The 19,355-nt window shown below is 52.5% G+C and overlaps 2 protein-coding genes across 3 annotated transcripts; both read left to right on the plus strand.

The window, feature by feature from the left end:
• The first annotated feature begins 4,095 nt into the window (after positions 1-4,095).
• On the plus strand, positions 4,096-11,243 carry LOC136544140 (uncharacterized). The gene is made up of 4 exons (XM_066536402.1): positions 4,096-4,302; positions 4,586-4,778; positions 5,824-6,149; positions 11,094-11,243. Exons 1-4 carry the CDS (start codon positions 4,096-4,098, stop codon positions 11,241-11,243), a joined length of 876 nt encoding a protein of 291 aa, XP_066392499.1.
• Positions 11,244-14,303: 3,060 nt separating this feature from the next.
• Positions 14,304-18,533, plus strand: LOC136546301 (probable ethanolamine kinase). Of its 2 annotated transcripts, none has more exons than XM_066538277.1 (11): positions 14,304-14,650; positions 14,931-15,022; positions 15,521-15,627; positions 16,056-16,161; positions 16,414-16,536; positions 16,666-16,757; positions 17,032-17,116; positions 17,215-17,320; positions 17,410-17,476; positions 17,848-17,940; positions 18,056-18,533. In XM_066538277.1, the coding sequence occupies exons 1-11, from the start codon at positions 14,487-14,489 to the stop codon at positions 18,182-18,184; spliced, it is 1,164 nt and encodes a 387-aa protein (XP_066394374.1). In that variant the 5' UTR covers positions 14,304-14,486; the 3' UTR covers positions 18,185-18,533. The 2 variants fall into 2 exon arrangements, with proteins under 2 accessions (XP_066394374.1, XP_066394375.1); XM_066538278.1 differs by having other exon boundaries at positions 17,854-17,940.
• Positions 18,534-19,355: the final 822 nt, after the last annotated feature.

Here is a 19,355-nt window from a genome sequence, read left to right on the forward strand (position 1 = left end):
GAGCTGTGACTCTGCAGATGCCGAGGCCGAGCCATCGTGGGGGGCTCGATGGACATGGATCCTCAGGCTGCCGAGCCCCTAAAGCAAACTGCCGAGGCCTTAGAGGGAATTATTGGTCCTGGGTACTGATTCCGAGGCCACAGTATCCCAGACGTGGCTCCCCATGCTGCGTTGTTCTCGGAGCAGGAGTTGGCAGCACAATGAGGCATGGGCGTCAACCATGTGCATAGTGGTTAGCACAGTGGCGGGTAACCCTTGCCCAGTCCTGCCTCCTATCCCATCGGCCATTCCGCTGTACTGTGCCGAGCATGTGGCCGATGTCAGGGGTAGTAGTTGGCTGAGTTAATGTGACACGACATTTTGTCAGAGGGACGGGTGAAGGAAGAGGCAGCGGAGTGCTGCCGAGCCCGCCTCGCGCGAGACGGAGGGTCGGCGGCCCGGCCGAGGCCTGCGACGAGAGGGGGTCGGCCGAGGCCTTCGGTGGGGGATCGCCCGAGGTCAGCGGTGAGGGGGCCTCGGGCGAGTCGGAGAATCGGCCGAGGCTAGCGGTGTTTAGCTGGTTTCGACTTTTACGAAGTCTAAGCGGTTGTTTTTTGGTTCTTGCTTAGGGTACCCCTTCTCACGGTATCCGACAGTAGCCCCTGAGCCTTGGGGGGAGTGGAGGCACTCCCCCTGAGGTTCTGACGAGAATTGGCTCTTGATAGTTCCTGTTGGGATGGTGTTTTGTACTCGAGGTTTCGGTGGGTGCGCGCGAGCGCACCCGCCGGGTGTAGCCCCCGAGGCCCTGTAGGAGTGATTTCACTTCTTCAGGGGCTTTTTTCTCTCTCGAGTGAGGGGTTTTCATTGTGTTTGCCGGGCCCGTGGGTGCGAGTTCGGATCGCAGGGCCTCGACGATGCTGCGGAAAGAGCCCCTTAGCCTCCGCCTGGAGCGAGAGGGCCGTCAGGGGTTCCCCCGGCTTTTTGTACGACCCTCGTGCTTCCTTTTCGCTCAGAAGGAGGGGTGGAAGATGCCATGCTACCCTCGGTGGGCGCGAGCGACGGCATTTCTGGTGAGCTATTATCGGGTAAGTCCGAGTGGAGGCCCGTACCCCGTTCGCTGGGGGTCGGCTAGCGGTCCGGAGACGCGCTCCAAGAGTACCGGTGGGTTTCTCTAGTGGGTGCCAAGGCCGTTTGCTGGGCCTCGGTGGCTCGGTGCCTCCCTATAGTGGGATCCCATTCAGAGACCTCCCTGCCGGTCTCGGACACGACACAGGGCGCACTCGTACAGGCTCGCCCGTAGTCGTCCCTGACTCTTTTGCCCTAGGGCAGCTGTCGAAACCCCTGGGGGCCCAGCCTTCGAACCCCTGGACCGTAACGGGCTCGGGTCGCTTGTCTTTATCTTGGGTGTAGGAAGAGCCCCCGAGCCTCCGCACGGAGCGAGAGGGTGGTCAGGGGTCCTCCAGACTTTTTTGTCCGTCCCCCGCACGTCCTTTTCGCTCGGACGGGGGGCTATTTGCTGAGCCCACTCGTGTGTGAGCCTGAGCCGCTGGGTCTTGGCAAAGTTGCAGGAGGAGCCCCCGAGTCTCTTGCACGGAGCGAGAGAGCGGTCAGAGGTCCCCCTGGCTTTTGGTTCGCCCCTCGCGCGTGAGGGTCTGTCTGCCGAGCCCCCCTCGGGTGCGAGCCTAGGTCGTGGGGTCTCGGCGTCTTTTGCAAAAGGAGCTCCCTAGCCTCTGCACGGAGCAAGAGGGCCGTCAGGAGATCTTCTGGCTTTTTGAATGACCCTCGCGCTTCCTTTTCGCTCGGAAGGAGGGTTTGTTTTGCCGAGCCCCCTCGTGTGCGAGCCCAAGTCGCTGGGCCTCGGCAATGGTATGCAGGAAGAGTCCCTTAGCCTCTGCGTGGAGCAAGAGGGCCGTTGGGGATTCTCCTGACTTTTTATTCGACCCTCGCGCTTCCTTTTTGCTCGGAAGGAGGGGCGGAATGTGCCGCGCTACCCTCGGTGGGCGCGAGCGATGGCATTTCCGGTGAGCTGTTATCGGGTAAGTCCGAGTGGAGGCCCGTACCCCGTTCGCTGGGGGTCGGCTAGCGGTCCGGAGACACGCTCCAAGAGTACCGGAGGGTTTCTCTAGTGGGTGCCAAGGCCATTCACTGGGCCTCGGTGGCTCGGTGCCTCCCTACGGTGGGATCCCATTCGGAGACCTCCCTACCGATCTCGGACACAACACAGGGTGTCCCAAGCGTTTCGCTTGCTTGGGCCTTGACCTCGTATAGGCTCGCCTGTAGTAGCCCCTGACTCTGTTGCCTTGGGGCGGCTGTCGAAACCCCTAAGGGCCCAGCCTTCGAACCCCTGAACCGTAGCGGGCTCGGTGCCCAGTTCCTTTGCCTGAAAGGAATCGGGGGGGGGGGGGTTATTTGTCTCCCTACGGCTAATAACGGCAGGTGCGTCCTTTGAGGCGGCTTTTTCGGGGAGGCGAAACGGTGCCTGCTGCTGCTGTGGTTGGACGCGATGTGGCGTCAGCCGATGGGACGTATCTGCACGCGCGATTAATGAGGAGGGAGTGGGCGCGTGGGCGGTAAGACCGGATCTAGATAACCGCGCCAGATTTTTTGGGGGAAACTTCCCCGATTTCGTCGTCCGATGGTTTCGTCTCGTCCCTGCATAAATACGCAAAGAGCCTCGCCCTCCCCCTTCTTACCTTTTCTGCATTCGCTTTCGCTGCCTCTGTGCCGTTGCTGAGAGCATAGAGCGCCGGGGAGGAGAAGGGCAAGAGCGAGAGACTGAAAGAAAGAGAGAGAGAGATTACCACCGTAGCAGCGACCTCCACCGCGCAATGGCTGGTGGTCCCGTCATCCTCTCGGCGGATCCCTGGGAGCGGTCTGATGTCACCGAGGAGAAGCTACAGTCGCTCGTGGAGGCCGGTCTTCTTCGCCTGATCACCGACCCTGACGAGCCGGAGTGGATTGCTCCGGGGAACGAGTCGGAGCCGAGGCCGCGCGACGGCTACGTGGTGAGCTTCGTCGTCTTCCACGAGCGAGGCCTCGGGTCACCGGTGGATAAGTTCATGCGGGCGCTCCCGCACTACTATGGCGTGGAGCTTCACAATTTCAGCCCCAACTCCATCGCGCAAGCGGCCATCTTCGTCGCCGTCTGTGAGGGGTACTTGGGGATCGCTCTCCACTAGGAGTTGTGGCTCCACTTGTTCCGAGCGACGTTCACCACCAAGCCGGGGGGAACGAGGGGGCTCGGAAGGTGCAGAGGGCCGGCGGCTGCACCCTTCACGTGCGCCAAGACCGGTAGTCCCTCTACATCCCAGCCCAGCTATCATCGTCCAACCGTCGTTGGTACGACGGCTGGTTCTACCTCTGCAATGACGATGGAGGACTTCCTCCTTATACCGGGCGGGTTGTAGAGAGTCAACCAGAGAAATGGGGATACAGCATTATCAAGGTTGATCAGCCTAGGCTAGAGCCGCTCTTGCGGGCCTTGGGGAAGCTGCGTGACCGCGGCCTTTCAGCGGCCGTGGTCGTGGCGGCCTTTCATCGCCGGAGGGTGTTGCCGCTGATGGCCCGGCGGCGGCGGCTGTTCGAGATGACCCCGAGCGACCCGATTGCCGGTATCAAGATGTCCGCCTTCGCCCTTACCGACGACGAGACCCTACATCGGGTGAGAGAGGCGGTAGACGGGAAGCCGAAGATCGACGATTTGATGCCGTTCCCGATGCGCCCGTCGTGGGGGCACATTTCACTGGTGAGTTGGATGTTGATGACGCTTTCACGGCCTTCTTGTTTTCTGCCTTTTTTGTCTGTTGTCTTACTTCGTCGTTCCCACAGGGGATAAGAGACGTGCGAGACTCCCCACCGCCCGTTCCCGAGGATGCCCGGCGGCGAGCCATGAATAGGGCACGCGCCAAGGAGGAGAAGAAGAAAGATGCCAAGGAGGCGAAGCGCATGAAGAAGCTCCTCACGCGCGAAAAGCTGGACGCCCATCGCCGGCGTTAGAAGCTTGACGGTCTCCCGTTGGAGCCGTCTCCCTCATCATCGGTGTCGGATTCTTCGGGCGACGGCGGCGGGCGCGAGGTGGGGATGGCCTGCCTGGAACACCTCCCCGACATTAGGGAGATGGTGCCCGGGGCGCCGGCAAGGAGCCTGACGCTCCTAGGAGGAGGAGGTGTCCTAGGGCCGGTGGTGGCCCGTCCTGGGGCTGAGGCCGACACGCCCGAGGCGCGGGTGTCGGAGGAGCGTGCCGTCAGCCCGATGGGTTCGACGGTGGAGGTGGAGCGAGCGACGGTGGGGGCGACCCCATTGTCTCCGCGAAGGGTCGAGGAGGTGCTGGGGTCCGGCGGAGGCTAGTTGGCACCGGTGGACACCGAGGCCGCGCTGCTGCCACCACCGCCACCGTTGCAGAGGAGGCTGGCGGTGTCAAAGCGGCTGCATCCCCGTTCGTGGTAAGCGTCTTTTCTGGTGGAGTCCGTAGTACTTCTTGTTTGCCCCTTGGTCGCATGCTGACCTTGGGAGTGTCTTTGCTTCTAGCCAGAAGCATCTGGTGGAAGATCCTGCCTTGGCGCCCCGTAAGGCGCTCAAGGTGAACGTTAGCTCCTCCGCCCATCAGGCAGCGGAGGCGCAGGCTGGCGTGCAACGTGGTGCGGCGTCGGGTGGGGCCATTTCGGAGGAGGCGGCTGCCCAGGAAAAGGGTGCCGAGGTGGCCGCGAAGCGAGTGGAGGAGGAGGAGCCCACGCCTCGTGATGTCGTGAGTCTTGGGGTGAAGGAGGCTAGGGCGTCCACCATTGCCGAGGCCATTGAGGGTGAGGCCGGAGCCCCCAAGACCTTCGAAGTCAGGGCGGTGGACGCCGGGGCCACCAAGGTAGAGATGGCGGAGGCCAGAGCCCCTGGATCCGTCGAGGCCGAGGCGATGGAGGTGGAGACGGAGCAAGTTTTGGCGCCGCCCCTGGTTCAGACAATCTCGTCTGATGATTCCTCCCAAGGGAAGGAGGCGGCGGACATCGAGGCGGCCAGTACCATGGAGCAGCCAGTCCCAGATCCCACCGAGGGGAGTTCGGCCCTTGCCCGGCTACGGCCCGAGCCTCGTGGGTGGAACTTCCCGCGTGTTTTCTGGCGGAACCGGGCTGATCCCAAGGGGGAGCCTATGTTCGCCCTTGAAGATATCGTAGAGGGGGGGCGGTGGGATACCCTCGAGCAGTACCGCCAACTGGCAGTGCGGTCGCTACAGACAGCGATGACTATTATGGGAGGGGACTTGCTCGGTGTCACCTAGGTAAGTACTTTCCTCTCCCGTGCCGTGTTGTTTTCTCTCTGAGCCCCCTCGCAATGTTTGACGTGCGTTTTTTGTTTTGCCTCTTTAGGAGCTCGAGACCCGATCCCTTGGGAAATCGGTATTCCTACGAAGGGAGAGGGATATCTAGGACCAGCTCCGGCGGTAGAAGGGCCTGCTTGCCGATGCTCAGGGGCTTTTGTCGGCGTGGAGTGCGGAAGTGGAGGACCTCCGCCTTCATTGTGCTGACATTCAGGCCGAGTTGGCCACGGCTAAAGAGCAGTCTGCCCCTCTGGTAGCGAAGATCAAGGAACTAGAGGAGGAGTGAGACACCTCCAGGTCTCGGGCCCAAGAAGCGACGGCCTCTGCCAAGGCCATAGCCGGGCAGCTGGGTGCAGAGCAGAGCGAGCATCAGCTGACAAAAGTTGCCTTGGCCGAGGCTACCAAGGCGGCCGAGGCCTCTCGGGTCAAGGCCTTAGACTGGAAGAGTAAGGCCGAGGGTAAGTTCTGCCAAACCGTGCTCCTTGTTCTTTTTGTTCTGGTTCGCGTTTGACTCCTGACCCCTCGTTGCGATGTAGATCTAGAGAAAGAGGCCTCCCAGGCGGCTGAGGCCTCCATCGTAGCGCAAGCGGCGCTGGATGTTGAGGTCCGGGAGCACAAGGCGCTACGCAGCGCAGTCCGTACCGCCTATGAGGCCCTGGACGTCGAGGGAGTCCAATCGGCCAGCTCCCTTGGGAGCCGCCTGATTGCGTTGAGCGGCCGCGTCCACGAGAGGCTCCGGGGGGCGTTGCACATGGGCGTCAAGCGCGCCCTGGCTGTCGTTTCCTCGCACTACGCTATCAACCTCGAGGCTGTCAGCGACGGCTACGTGTTGCCAGAAGATGACGAGGAAGCTGATGCAGAGGTCGTGAAGCTGTTGGAGGCGGCCGAGGCACCTGGCACAGCGCTGGCTGGTCTATTTGAAGAAGAGGTGGTCCCTCCCGCGCCGGCCGCCGATCCTTGAGCTTTGACCTAGGCCAAAAGGGGCCATGTAACCAGATTGAGTTAGTTGCCGTATCGTGACATTTTTGTGGCCGTCGAGGCCTTTAAAGTATTTGCGTATGTGGGTCTTTTAACCGTTTTCTGTTCTACTTCCGAGCTTGTGCCCTCTGTCTCGATCTTGGGAACCCGCAAAGAAATCCCTCAGAACCTAAGCCGTCCTTCGGCGAAGGGTGGTGAGGGAGCTGCCGTAGCCCAGAGGCGTAGACCGTTCTCACGACTCGACCGGCCCTTTGGCCTCAAGACAAGCTTTTAGTCTTTGGGTTTCTTGTGAAGGTCCTGTCGGAGCGCGAGAGAGTTTGGCGTAGAAATTTTTTTGAAAGACCATTAACAAACGGTGTTCGGGACTTAGGGGGTTCCCCCTTTTTAGCCCCCGAGGGAGGCTCGGCTTTGCAGAGGCAGAGCCGAGTCTCCCTTATAGCGCTATTGTGACATCGAGCCCCTATTGATAGACAAGCTCTCTGTACAGAACTTCCTCGGAGCCTACGTTGTCCTTTGGGTGAAAAGGTGGTGAGGGAGCTGCCGTAGCCCAGAGGCGTAGGCCGTTCTCACGGCTCGGCCGGCCTTTTCGCCTTTGAGACGATCATACTGTCCTTAGGTTCTATACAATCGACTTGTCTATAAGGGGGTTCCTCGAAAGATTATAACAACTAAGAACGCTTCTTTATTGTATTTCGAGAAACAATGTAAACGACGTTTGGAAATTTAAGGGTAGAAATGATGTAGCTGTTCTATGTTCCAAGCATTGGTGAAGATTTTGCCCTTTTCGTTGGCTAACTTGTAGGTCCCGGGCTTCAGCACTTGAGCGACGATGTACGGCCCTTCCTAGGGTGGGGTCAGCTTGTGGCGACCCTTGTTGCTCTGCCTCAGTCTCAGCACCAGGTCGCCCACCTTCAGGTCTCGGCTTTGGACGCGCCAGGCTTGGTAGCGTCGTAGGGCTTGCTGGTACCTGGCTGAGTGTAGCAGCGCGACGTCTCGGGCTTCCTCCAGTTGGTCAAGGGCGTCTTCGCGGGCGGTGTGGTTGCTTTGCTCGTTGTACGCCTATAGCCTCGGGGAACCGTATTCTAAGTTAGTGGGGAGGATGGCCTTGGCTCCATAGACCAGGAAGAACGGTGTGAATCCCGTGGCTCGGCTCGGGGTGTTTCGTAGGCTCCAGATGACTGACGGGAGTTCGTCAAGCCATTTCTTGCCAAACTTCTTCAACCGGTTGAATATTCTTGGCTTAAGGCCTTGTAGGATCATGCCGTTGGCACGCTCTACTTGGCCATTTGTCCTTGGGTGTCCTACGGCCGACCAGGCCACCCGGATGTGGTGGTCATCGCAGAACGTTAGGAACTTGCGACCGGTGAATTGTGTCCCATTGTCAGTGATGATGGTGTTAGGAACCCTAAACCAGTGGATGATGTCCGTAAAGAACAGCACCGCTTGCTCGGATTTGATCTGAGTGATCGGACGAGCCTCGATCCATTTGGAGAATTTGTCGATGGCTACCAGCAGATGGGTATAGCCCCCGGGTGCCTTCTGCAGAGGCCCAACCATGTCCAGCCCCCACACAGCGAATGGCCATGTGATGGGGATGGTTTGGAGGGCTTGGGCCGGGAGGTGCATCTGTCGAGCGTAGTACTGGCATCCCTCGTAGGAGCGTACTAGCTTCGTGGCGTCGGCCACCGCCGTTGGCCAATAGAAACCTTGCCGGAAGGCGTTACCCACGAGCGCCCGAGGCACCACGTGGTGCCCGCAGACTCCCACATGCAAGTCCCAAAGTAGGGAGTGGCCAGCCTCGGTGGTGATGCATCGTTGGAGAATACCCGATGGGCTACGCCTATACAACTCGCCATTGCAGAGGACGTAAGTCTTGGCTCGTCGCGTAAGCCGCCGGGCCTCGGTTCTGTCCACAGGAAGCTCTCCTCAAACGAGGCGATCAAGGAAAGGGACTCGCCAGTCCGTTCCTTGGTCGGCCTTGGGAGGCTCTGCGTCAATTGCCATGGCCTCGGGCTCGGCTGGCGGGGTCTTGGTGGCAGAGGGGGCCTCGGGCCCTGCGTTGGGCTCGGCCGATATGCCCTCTTCCGTTGCCGAGGCGTAGTCGACAGATGGCTTGTGGAGGTCTCTGGCGAAGACGTTCGGGGGGACCGGGGCAGTAGTCGCTTGCGGCCAAGAATTGGCGTAAAGCCCCAGGGTTGTGGAGTTCGGAGAAATCCACCCCGGGCCATGCCTCGTCCTCGTCCGAGGAGTCAAAGTGGGTGCTCAGGTCAAGAGCGAAGCGCTGGCGGCGTTCCGAGGGGTGCTCGTGAGTGGCAGTGTAGGCGTAGGCATAAGAGGCAGCGGCATTCCTCAACCCAAAGGGGTATGGGGACGGTGCCGTCTCCATATTCTGCCCCACCGGGGTTGACTCTTCAGGGAGTGGTGGAGTGGAGCTAGACGATTGGGCATCGCCGCGAGCCACCGGCGATTTTCCTTTGTCCATGCTCAGGCCAGATAGGTCCCCAGCCAGGGACCCCATACCAACAGCTGGTCATAGGATATCAGCGGGGAGTGGCGTGCCGCCCCGGGTTCGTGTAGCGTCGGGGTGGCCTTCCTCGCGTCGTGCCTGGCGAGCGCGGCGAGAGCGGCCGCCCGGGCGCCGCCTGCGCCTGGGCTGCCGGGGTGTGACTTCATCGTCGGACGGTGGGGCTCGAGGGGTGAGGAGCACCATGTCGTACTCATGCCCTAGAGACATGAACTCTAGGCTCCCGAACCAAACTATGGTGCCGAGACGCAATGGTCGTATGGGGTCTGCCATCTGGGTCCTGCTGGGACGATGAAGCTAACACGCAGCGTCCCCTACCCGGCGCGCCAACTATCGGTGTTTTGGAACCGGGGGTCCCTCAACCAACAAGTGAATTTGTGCTGCGTGCCCCTAATCTCGGATGGTGATGCAAAGAGACACAAGGTTTATACTGGTTCAGGCAATCGAGGCCCTACGTCCAGTCTGAGAGATCGATCTTCTGTTCCTTGCACCGGAGTGCTCGTAGTAGGGGGTTACAAGCTAGGTGAGAGAGGGAGCTAGCCCCAGGTCTCGGCGAGGGTGGTGCGGGTTGCTTGAGGCGTTGTTCTCAAGCAGCGTAGAAGTGTGTAGTTCTATCGGTGTGTTCGTTTTTTTCTCTCCTCTCTCTAGAAATGGCCCCGGTCCCTCCCTTTTATACTCTAAGGGAGAACCAGGGATGTCCATACATAGCGCTCTATAAATGGGGGTGGCGTGTCCGAGCCCTGTAGTCGGCCACTGTTGTGGTATGGTCGATGGAGTGGCCCCGTCCTTGTCGTGCAGAAGTGACGCGCCGGTCATACTTGATCTTGTGCGTCGTGGGGCTCCAGTACAGCTTGATGCAGGACATGGCGGGCGACGTGCTGGTCATCGTGCGATGACGTCGTAGGGAGCTATGGCTCTGCAGATGCCGAGGCCGAGCCATCGTGGGGGGCTCGGTGGACATGGATCCTCAGGCTGCCGAGCCCCTGAAGTAAACTGCCGAGGCCTTAGAGGGAATTATTGGTCCTAGGTACTGATTCTGAGGCCACAGTATCCCAGACGTGGCTCCCCACGCTGCGTTGTTCTCGGAGCAGGAGTTGGCAGCACAGTGAGGCATGGGCGTCAACCATGTGCATAGTGGTTAGCACAGTGGTGGGTAACCCCTGCCCAGTCCTGCCTCCTGTCCCATCGGCCATTCCACTGTACTGTGCCGAGCATGCGGCCGATGGCAGGGGCAGCAGTTGGCTGAGTTAATGTGACACGACGTTTTGTCAGAGAGACGGGTGAAGGAAGAGGCAGCGGAGTGCTGCCGAGCCCGCCTCGCGCGAGACGGAGGGTCGGCGGCCCGGCCGAGGCCTGCGACAAGAGGGGGTCGGCCGAGGCCTTTGGTGGGGGATCGCTCGAGGTCAGCGGTGAGGGAGCCTCGGGCGAGTCGGAGAATCGGCCGAGGCCAGCGGTGTTTAGCTGGTTTTGACTTTTACGAAGTCTAAGCAGTTGTTTTTTGGTTCTTGCTTAGGGTACCCCTTCTCACGGTATCCGACAGATTGCATCTAGAGGTACTTGGTATTCGTGTTTCGCTGCGGGATTCGCTTATTGGTCTTGGTGGTTGCCACCACATAGACGGCTTGGTGCAGCGAAGGAGGATTGGCACGAGTTGGTGATTGTTCGTGGCCATCTCCGGTGATTGCGAGGGTCTTGTGCCTTCCCCGGTGGAGCGCTGAAAGGTAACTCTAGTGGATTGCTCATGTCATTGAGTTACCTCACTTGTGGATAGGTTCTTGCGGTGTCTGATTGTGTGGACGAGGTTCGTGCAACACCTCTTAGCCGCCAAACCACCAAGTGTTGGTCGACACAATAGGGACGTAGCGTGTTGGCAAGCATGTGAACCTCGGGAGAAAATTGGTCGTCTCTTGCCCTTTGGTATTCTCCCAGTGATTAATTTAATATTCATCTTGTGATTGGTTCACTCCTCTATACGGCGGTATAATCACCCTACTCACTCATTTATATTCTTACAAACTAGTTATGGCAAGTTCTTTAGTGTAATTAGAATTGAGAGCTTGCTTTGTTGTTTTAAGTTCATCTATTGGAGCTCTTTAGTGTATCAAGTGTGAGAGCTCTTAGTGAGTAGTAACATAGTAAATTATGTGCCTAGTGATCATAGCAACTAGAATTGTTGGATAGGTGGCTTGCAACCCTTGTAGAGCTAGAGCAAGTTTGCATTTCGCTATTTGTCATACTAATCAAATTGCTCTAGTTGATTTATAGATTTTTAAATAGGCTATTCACCCCCTCTAGTCATATTAGAATCTTTTAGTGGAGCACCCAAGCATGGCCATGGCCACGCACTCGAGGCCAGCGGTGTCAGGCGGCGTCGAGAGCATGATCTCATGGAAGAACACGTCCCTCATGTCTTCTAGCTTGATGGCTCTGCTTGCGACATCCGTGTCCCCGTAGCCGTTAGTGGGATGGAGGACCCATCGGTCGTGGACCCTAGACACGCGTTCCGATGAGGCCACCGCTGCGACGTGTTCGCCTGCTAGCGGGAGCTCAACGCGGGGGGCACGGGTACCGACGAATGAATTCAGCAGCGTCACGGACGCCACCTCATCCATGAGCGCCAGCTACCCACACGAGGAGCCACACGCCACCTTGCCGCGCACGTCAGGCAGTGTCTTAGACAAGACCTTCTTCTCTGGGACGCAGTAGAAGCCGACGCGGTCCGAGTCGGGGTCGAACGGGAGCAGCAGGAGCGGCCCGAAGGTCGTGAACGGGACGACGGTGCGCCATGGGGAGCAAGCGGATCGAAAGGACGTCGCATCGTGGCCTGACGCGAGACGCTGCTCGATGTACTCGAGGAGATCCTCTGACAAGCCGGATCTCCAGTCATGGAAAGGTAGGGACCTTCTCTTGGAATTAGAAGGCTAAGCCATGAAAGACATATGACATCAACTATGGTTCACACAAGAAACAGCAAGCGAGGGTGATGGAACATGTGAGCGCGAAACCAAATGAAATGAGGAAAAAACTGTCCCTTTTGCAAATGCAAAGAGGGGAAGTAATTAAATGTAGGCAGATTTGGCAAGATTCTCAGAAATACAAAGATGTTTCTTTTGTCTTAGTTCTCTTTTCCTTCTGTGTTAATTCTCTTTCCTTTTGCTCGTTGTCATGTATGCTGGTGCATGCAAACATGCAATGTGTATATGGATAGCACAATAATTTTCTACTTTCTATTTTTCGTAATTCCTCTATCACATGACAGACAATATTCAATCAAGGAGATATCGTGGAATCGCAGGCGTGGACAGACGGACGAACCAAAATAAGGGTGTGTTTGGTTGAGCTGTGGCTGTGTGAAAAAAGCTGCTGTAGGCTGTGAGCTGTGGGAAAGCTGCTGTGGGCTGTGAGCTGTAGAAAAGCTGAAAGCTGTTTGGTTAAACAAGTATAAAATATACCTTCTATCTTTATCTCTCTTGAAACAACTATGAAAAAGCTTTTTATACCACTAATTTCGAAAAGCAAAAAGACAAAAGCCAAAAGCAGAATCAAACTAGCTTTTAAAAATGTACTACGGAAAAACAGCTGCTTCTGAAAAAGCAGCTCCTTTGGTTGGGCTTTTGGCTTTTTAGACTAAAAACCAAAGCCAAAAGCCTAACCAAACGCACCTTAAATATCACACCAAAAAATATCCGCACTTTATTTTTTTTAGATACTTTTGATAGGCTCTAACGTAGCAAGTACAGGCTCGCCTAATGCGTGCAAAGTCTGTGCATTATTTAAAGGTACTTAAGCGAGTATCACGTGTACTACGTGTGGCAGGCGTGTGCAGCACGATCAACTTCCATAAAGATGATGCTAATATTTGCTTCGGCGAGTAGAACACAAACAACGACCATGCACGAAAAGGTATCTTTTTGTCTGGCGTGAAACACTGGACCTCGATTATTTCCGTTGTTCCAGTTGTCCTGATTACTTTGCGCGTTGAGACCACGCAACGGGAAAAGATACTTCCTTAGCCGAGCCCAAATATATGACACTGGTCACCTTTTTTTTTCTTTCCAAAATCATATTATCGTGTATTTATCTCTATGAACCTGCGTAAACTACTCTAAAAACTAAAAATAAACCAATAAATCTTGAGATTCATAAAATCGTTACAGACGTCTTGCTGCTCGATGGTCCTGAAAATGTTACGTAGTAGTATTGGCTTATTGCTCTTACTCTTGATTGGATGGTCCTGAAAATGTTACGTACTTGTGGTCTTGAGAATCAGGCTGTGTTTAGTTTAGTTCGTGAAATTTGGGAATTTGGCTACTGTAGCACTTTCATTTTTATTTGACAATTAGTATTCAATCATAGACTAATTAGGTTCAAAACGTTCGTCTCGCGATTTCCAACCAAACTGTGTAATTAGTTTTTTTTTCGTCTACATTTAGTGCTCCATACATGTATCGTAAAATTCGATGTGATGACTACTGTAACACTTTTTGAGAAATTTTTTAGGAACTAAACACAGCCTCGGGTAGTTTGCCTCTCAAAATACTGTGACAGAACTGTTGCGCTATAAGGAGCGTAACCGTGTTTCATATTTGTTCGTCTATATGTTTTCACGAGTATAATAATCACATCTCAAGTTGATTGCCCGCACTAGTAAAAAAAGAGGAGATGTCGTGCTTGATCACACACTCACTCGCACCAAAAAAGTATAAAGAAAACAATTCTCATACAGTGTTATATTTTAATATCTTTAGTTTGACCGGCTATAGAAAAATATTAATATTTATGATATCAAATAGATAATATTTTGAACATAAATTGATTTTGGAGCAGTAAATGTTAATACAATTTGTTAGAAACTTGGTTGCTGTATTATTTTTGGGACACTAGATATATGTCTGTGCATTGCATATGGGTCATAATTTTTTTTTAATTGATGAAGCTAATCGAATGCGGACGGGTTAGTTCTGAGAACTTCATATCGGACACTGACATGTAGATCCAATCTTCGTATCGAAACTGGGTAGGGACATGGACGTGTGAGCTTTTAGTGAAGTACGATTCATGTCGAACGCGGACGCGGACGCGGACGCGTGAGTATGGATCAAGATTTGGTATCGCCGGGTTGACGATGGCTTTAGAGTATTTTTAGATATATAATATATATGCAATAGATAGATAGATAGATAAATAATATAGGTGTAGACATAGATATAGAATATATAGATAGAGAGAAGTAGATGACACGGACGAAATGGAATCCGTTGTCCCCGACTCGCAATCGCAACAGTCGTGGTCTGAACAGCTGTGGCGTGGAGTGCAGTCACTCCAGATCCCCAGGGGCCATCTCCGCCGTCCATGTCCATGGGCCCCGTGGCCCGTCGCTCTCCGGCCTCCGGGGTCAGAGGCCCGCGCCAGACGCGCACGCCACGCGTTAGGTCGGGTCTAGGCACGCACGAGCACGCGACCGCCCTAAACCGACGTGGTTCGGGCCCGCTATATAGCGCGCGCTGTCCGCACTCGCGCTCCCTGTCTTGCCTGCTCTCACGGTCACGGCTCACGCTCCCCTCGCCTCCGATCGAATCGAGTCGGACCGGGTCGTGTGGGCTCGTCGGTCCCGATCTTGTCTTTGGCTCCCAGCCAGGAATAGAATAGCGCAGCGAGATCCCTCTCGCGCGCGACAGGGCGTGGCCGCTAGGGGAAATGGGATCGGAGGGACGGGCCTGGAACGGAGCGGGCGTGGCCGCCGGCAGCGGCGGCGTAGAGGCGAAAGCGATCACCGCGGCTGTGTCGGCCGCGGAGGTTCCCAGGTTGGCGGTCTCCGTCGACATCTCGCTGCCGCTCCCGGAGATGTCGCCTGACATCATGTAAGTACAACACCGCCGGACCGCCCCACCCCCCCAATCTCTCTTCGATCGTCTTGCTTCCGCCCGGGCTGGTCTCAAGCTCCACTGCTCAGCTGCGTCTGTCGGCTCGTGTCGTGTTCGAGTAGTCGCGAGCGCGCGGGGCGGTGTAGGTACCCGTGCCCGCGAACGATCGAGCCGGTAGTGTTCGAGGAAATGCCTCCGCGTGTGTGCGGGAGACAGACAGGAGTGTGCTGATGCACGGAAAGTCTCTCTGATTTGGGGATCGCTGGTGCCTTTTCAGATTTCTCTGCAAGGAATTGGTCATTGGGTGGTGTAAGTTTGACAGCTCGCGCTTCTCCATCGAGACCGTGTCTGGAGGCATCACCAATCTATGTGAGTTCCTGTTCCCCTGCCCTGACAGTGGCATGGCATGGCTTGTAGCGCCGTCCAGATTCCTCACCTTTTCGCCTGAGCAGCATGGTGATTGTAGTAAATAAATGGATACAGTAATTCGTAGTTAGTTGTTGCTTGAAATGTTGCTTTGACATGAGGACATGACCTTTTTCTTTTTCTCGCTGTAAAGTCTGCTTGTCCGCTTCCTGCTACTCATTCTTCCCATTTGCTGATGAAGCAGCAGAACCTAATGCTTTTTGCAAACTTTATGCGATTAGATACTCCCCCACCTCTGGCCTGTATCATTTCTGCTGTCATTGTCACATCTGCCCCATCATGCTTGCAGCATTACAAAATAATAAGAGCCTGCTGTCTCTGTATCTGCACCTAATTCAACCATAGTGATGATTCGCATGAACAATTATTCACTGATTCATGCGCGCAGCAATAATTTCTTTCAATCTGTAGTCCATGATGTTTATTCGTTATTACCTACAGTGCTCAAGGTTTCTGTCAAAGAAGACAACGGCGATGAGTCTTCTGTTACTGTCCGGTTGTATGGACCAAATACGGACTTGGTGATTGATCGGAAAAGGGAATTGCAGGTGAGAATCTGAGTGGTATTATATGCTTTCAATAGAAGCAGGGCTTTTGCTTTTGGTCTAAAAAAGAATCTGAGTGGTACAAGATTGTGTGTTACCTATAGTATTCCACAATGATTCTAGGCTTCTAGCATTACCCCTTGTGTTGGTGCCATATTTTTATAGTGGCACATTCTCAATTCTTCTAGACACAGAATAGTCATGGTTTTGTAGTAGCATCTGTCCTACCAAGTGCATTACCTTTTGTTTAATATCTGTACCTTTTTCCCTGACGAATGGATTTCATTTCATTTTCTGAAAAATGCTAACATAGAATGATAATTTTTAAGGGTCCCTAGACTGTACACATAGTGTAATGTACCCACAAAATTAAATCTCATTTCGGTTCTAAAATATTTCCTAATGCATACATCTATTACCGTCATGGTTAGGCGATACCGTATCTCTCAGCTGCAGGGTTCGGGGCTCGGCTACTTGGAATATTTGAGAATGGAGTAGTTCAGTCATTCATCTATGCTCGAACACTGTCACCTGCAGGTAGGCATACTTCCCGTCTGAATAACGTATGGGTGTGGGGTCCTAATCAACTTAGTGCAATAGTTTCTCTATTCTCCTTTGTAGTTTTAGTTGCAATTTCAAATGCAAGTTCAAAGGAATTGTGTTTTTTCCTTTCCCTGTAGTCAGCATTATCCACGATTTGGTATGTCAATTTGAAGCCTTGGATGTTTGGAGGTTTTATGAAATGCTTCTGTAAACAAATCTACTGATCCTCATTATTTTGTTTTCTAGACATGAGAGATCCTAAAATAGCAGCTGAAATTGCCAAGGAGCTACGCAAATTCCATCAAGTAGACATGCCAGGGTCTAAAAAACCGCAATTGTGGAATGATATATTCAAGTTTTTGAAGAAAGGTAGGTGACTTATGCTGCCCGTTTGAGACTGTTGCTTTTATGTCAATGGCATCTCAAACATGACACCTTTCTTGGCACAAGTTAGTAACATAAATAATATTTTTGTGTGCTATCAAATGCACCTTGCAGCTGCAGCATTGAAGTTTGAGGATAACGAGCAGCAGAAGACATATGAAAATATTTCATTTAGAGAAATACAAGACGAAGTTCAAGAACTTAAGGTACCTTGAAGTTGACAATGTACCTTCTGATATTTCGGGTCCATTTTGCCCTTCTTAGAGTGATATTTTCCTATTTTTTCCTTGGGCACAAATAGTAGTTGATCCTTCCCTGGTATAGTGGGCCATGTAGCATAGTTACGAAGCAAAATGCTGGTTGTGGTGGTGATGGGTTTAGGCCCATACTAGGGAACTAAAACCGAAGATAGCAGTTACTCCTGCCAATTCCTACTATCTGTACTTCATATTTCTTCATCAATGTCCGTGCACCTTTTAGGATCTCTTGGACATTCTGAATGCGCCTGTGGTTTATGCACACAATGACTTGCTTTCAGGAAATCTGATGCTCAATGATTTGGAAGGTAAAATATTTTCCTTTGTATCAGTTTCCCCCCTTTTTATTATTACTCATTTGCAAAACTAACCATAGTGGCGGTGTGCCTGTTGTTTCCTCTGTCAGGGAAGCTATATTTTATTGATTTTGAGTATGGGTCATACAGCTACCGTGGTTATGACATTGCAAATCATTTCAATGAGTATGCAGGATTTGATTGTGACTATAATTTGTAAGTTATCTCCATGTCAATGAAATACTCCAAAGCAATATATTGTTGTCATGTTCTTAGTCAGCAGTTACATTTGATTGTGTTTTTAGGTACCCAGATAAAGATGCCCAGTATCACTTCTTCAGGAATTATCTACGCCCTGATAGACCTAGTGAGGTATGTGAAACAAAACCAATTGAAATCTATTTTTGGAATTCGAGTTCTTTCTAGAGTAAATGAAGCTTTCTGCTAGTACCTTCTCTTGTAACATATATTTGACGCTATGAGTAGTTCCGTCTTTGCTTGTTTTTTTGAAGTTAGTAATGCCTCCATATGTGCTACATGTGTTTGATATTTAGAGTGTTCTTAAGCTGAACCTGGTTAGCATTTGTTTGTATTAGCTACTGGGATATCTCAGATGTTTGGCATTCATAGAAGGCTGAAAGACATACAGGAGTTCTCATTTTTTTCTTTACCGACGGCAGAACATTTGGAATTTTCTGTTCTGATGTAATTCATAATTCTCTGTTTTCTTTGGCAACTGAAAGGCGCAGGCACAAGATATGGAAGTGCTTTATGTGGAAACAAACACTTTCAGACTAGCATCGCACATTTACTGGGCATTATGGGCCCTTATTCAGGTGAGCAAAGTTATTGATTCTGCACACATGATTTTTTTTTTTTTTTGGGATCACCTAGGTTCCATGTAAAAGATACTGTGAATGGCAAAACTTAATGATTAGCACTTGAATGCAGGCAAAGGTATCCCCAATTGACTTTGACTATCTTGGATACTTCTTCCTACGGTACGGTGAGTACAAAAAACAGAGGGAGTCCTGCTTCTCCTTGGCACAAAGCTTCCTCTCCGAGCTAAGGAATGGCTAGAGCCTGAGAATCTGTTGACGAGTTCATACTGTTGTACGGATATACTCGGGGCGGGTACGCGTTGTGATCATCGGCTGCTACTCAGAAACTCTATTATAGTGGTGGTAGCAGCCCCGCATTGTCTATCTGATGTTAGGTTCGTCATTGCCTGATAGGAAAGTCGCATGATCCTTCCTCGGGAACACGGGGTGGCAAGATCTGTTTGTTATATTTGTAATAAACACAATCCTGGTGGGTTCTGCCCTGTGCAATTTGTTGTGCACATAAGCATTCCGTGTTTTGATACATTCTTGTGAGGAACTGCATAAGTTTTTTTTTCCGATTAAATCTTATACAGTATTGTTTTTCATGTCTGGGTAGTCCTTTGGATGTGCGTACACACACAACGCATAAGGATCACAATCAACTACTCCTTCGAACCAGTTTGTTTTTTGGATTATATATATATATATATATATATATATATATATATATATATATATATATATATATAGGGGATATGATGCAAGCCATACCTAATTACAAACCTACACCCTGTTCGCTTGTTGGTTTCAGTCAGGCTTATTCAACTAGCCAACAATGTTTTTCTCTTACAATAAATCAGCATCAGTCAGCCCAGAAACCAATCAGCGAACACGCCGATAGTCACATAATAAGTCTTTTGAAAGCATGTTTGAGTTTACATCAAGTTCAATGTTCACATAAGGTTTACAAAAGCATGTTTGAGTTCGCATCAGGTTCAAAGACTCCACGCTCATGCACATAGGCCAAAAATGCTACAATGGCACTCATACAGTAGACAACATAAGCTGGTCATGAGGCCAAGACATCATTCTCGTATCATATAGCCATCGGCCGTCTACTCAGCCCACTCCATCAGCGGGAGCTGTTATGCCCCGGTTGCTCGAACGGAAACGAGGCATATCACAGAATTATTTGAGATTGAGAAGAAATATTAGAAAATAGGAACAAAAATAATGTGTCGGTCGGTTGAATACAAGACTAAAAGATTAAGACAATCATTGCTCACCACTACACCATTGTAACCTGAGACTTCGACAAAGGTACCCCTTTGCTAGTTCCTTGCATTAGTTGTCTTGTTTGAATTGTTTGCATAAATAATACATATCTGTGAATTCAAATGTTTTCGACATTAGGTCCAAATTCTCCA

The sequence above is a fragment of the Miscanthus floridulus genome, chromosome 3 (assembly GCF_019320115.1).
Source record: "Miscanthus floridulus cultivar M001 chromosome 3, ASM1932011v1, whole genome shotgun sequence".
In the NCBI taxonomy this organism is placed as follows: Eukaryota; Viridiplantae; Streptophyta; class Magnoliopsida; order Poales; family Poaceae; genus Miscanthus; species Miscanthus floridulus.

Bases quoted from the DNA above. Each gene is read 5' to 3' on its own strand.
- LOC136544140 (XM_066536402.1), top strand. From the start codon at position 4,096: ATGGTGCCCGGGGCGCCGGCAAGGAGCCTGACGCTCCTAGGAGGAGGA. The intron at 4,303-4,585 runs GTGCTGGGGTCC...TCCGCCCATCAG, and splicing joins CTCCGCGAAGGGTCGAGGAG to GCAGCGGAGGCGCAGGCTGG. The intron at 6,150-11,093 runs GTCGTGAAGCTG...TAGTCATATTAG, and splicing joins ACGAGGAAGCTGATGCAGAG to AATCTTTTAGTGGAGCACCC.
- LOC136546301 (XM_066538277.1), top strand. From the start codon at position 14,487: ATGGGATCGGAGGGACGGGCCTGGAACGGAGCGGGCGTGGCCGCCGGC. The intron at 15,628-16,055 runs GTGAGAATCTGA...CGTCATGGTTAG, and splicing joins ATCGGAAAAGGGAATTGCAG to GCGATACCGTATCTCTCAGC. The intron at 17,941-18,055 runs GTGAGCAAAGTT...ACTTGAATGCAG, and splicing joins CATTATGGGCCCTTATTCAG to GCAAAGGTATCCCCAATTGA.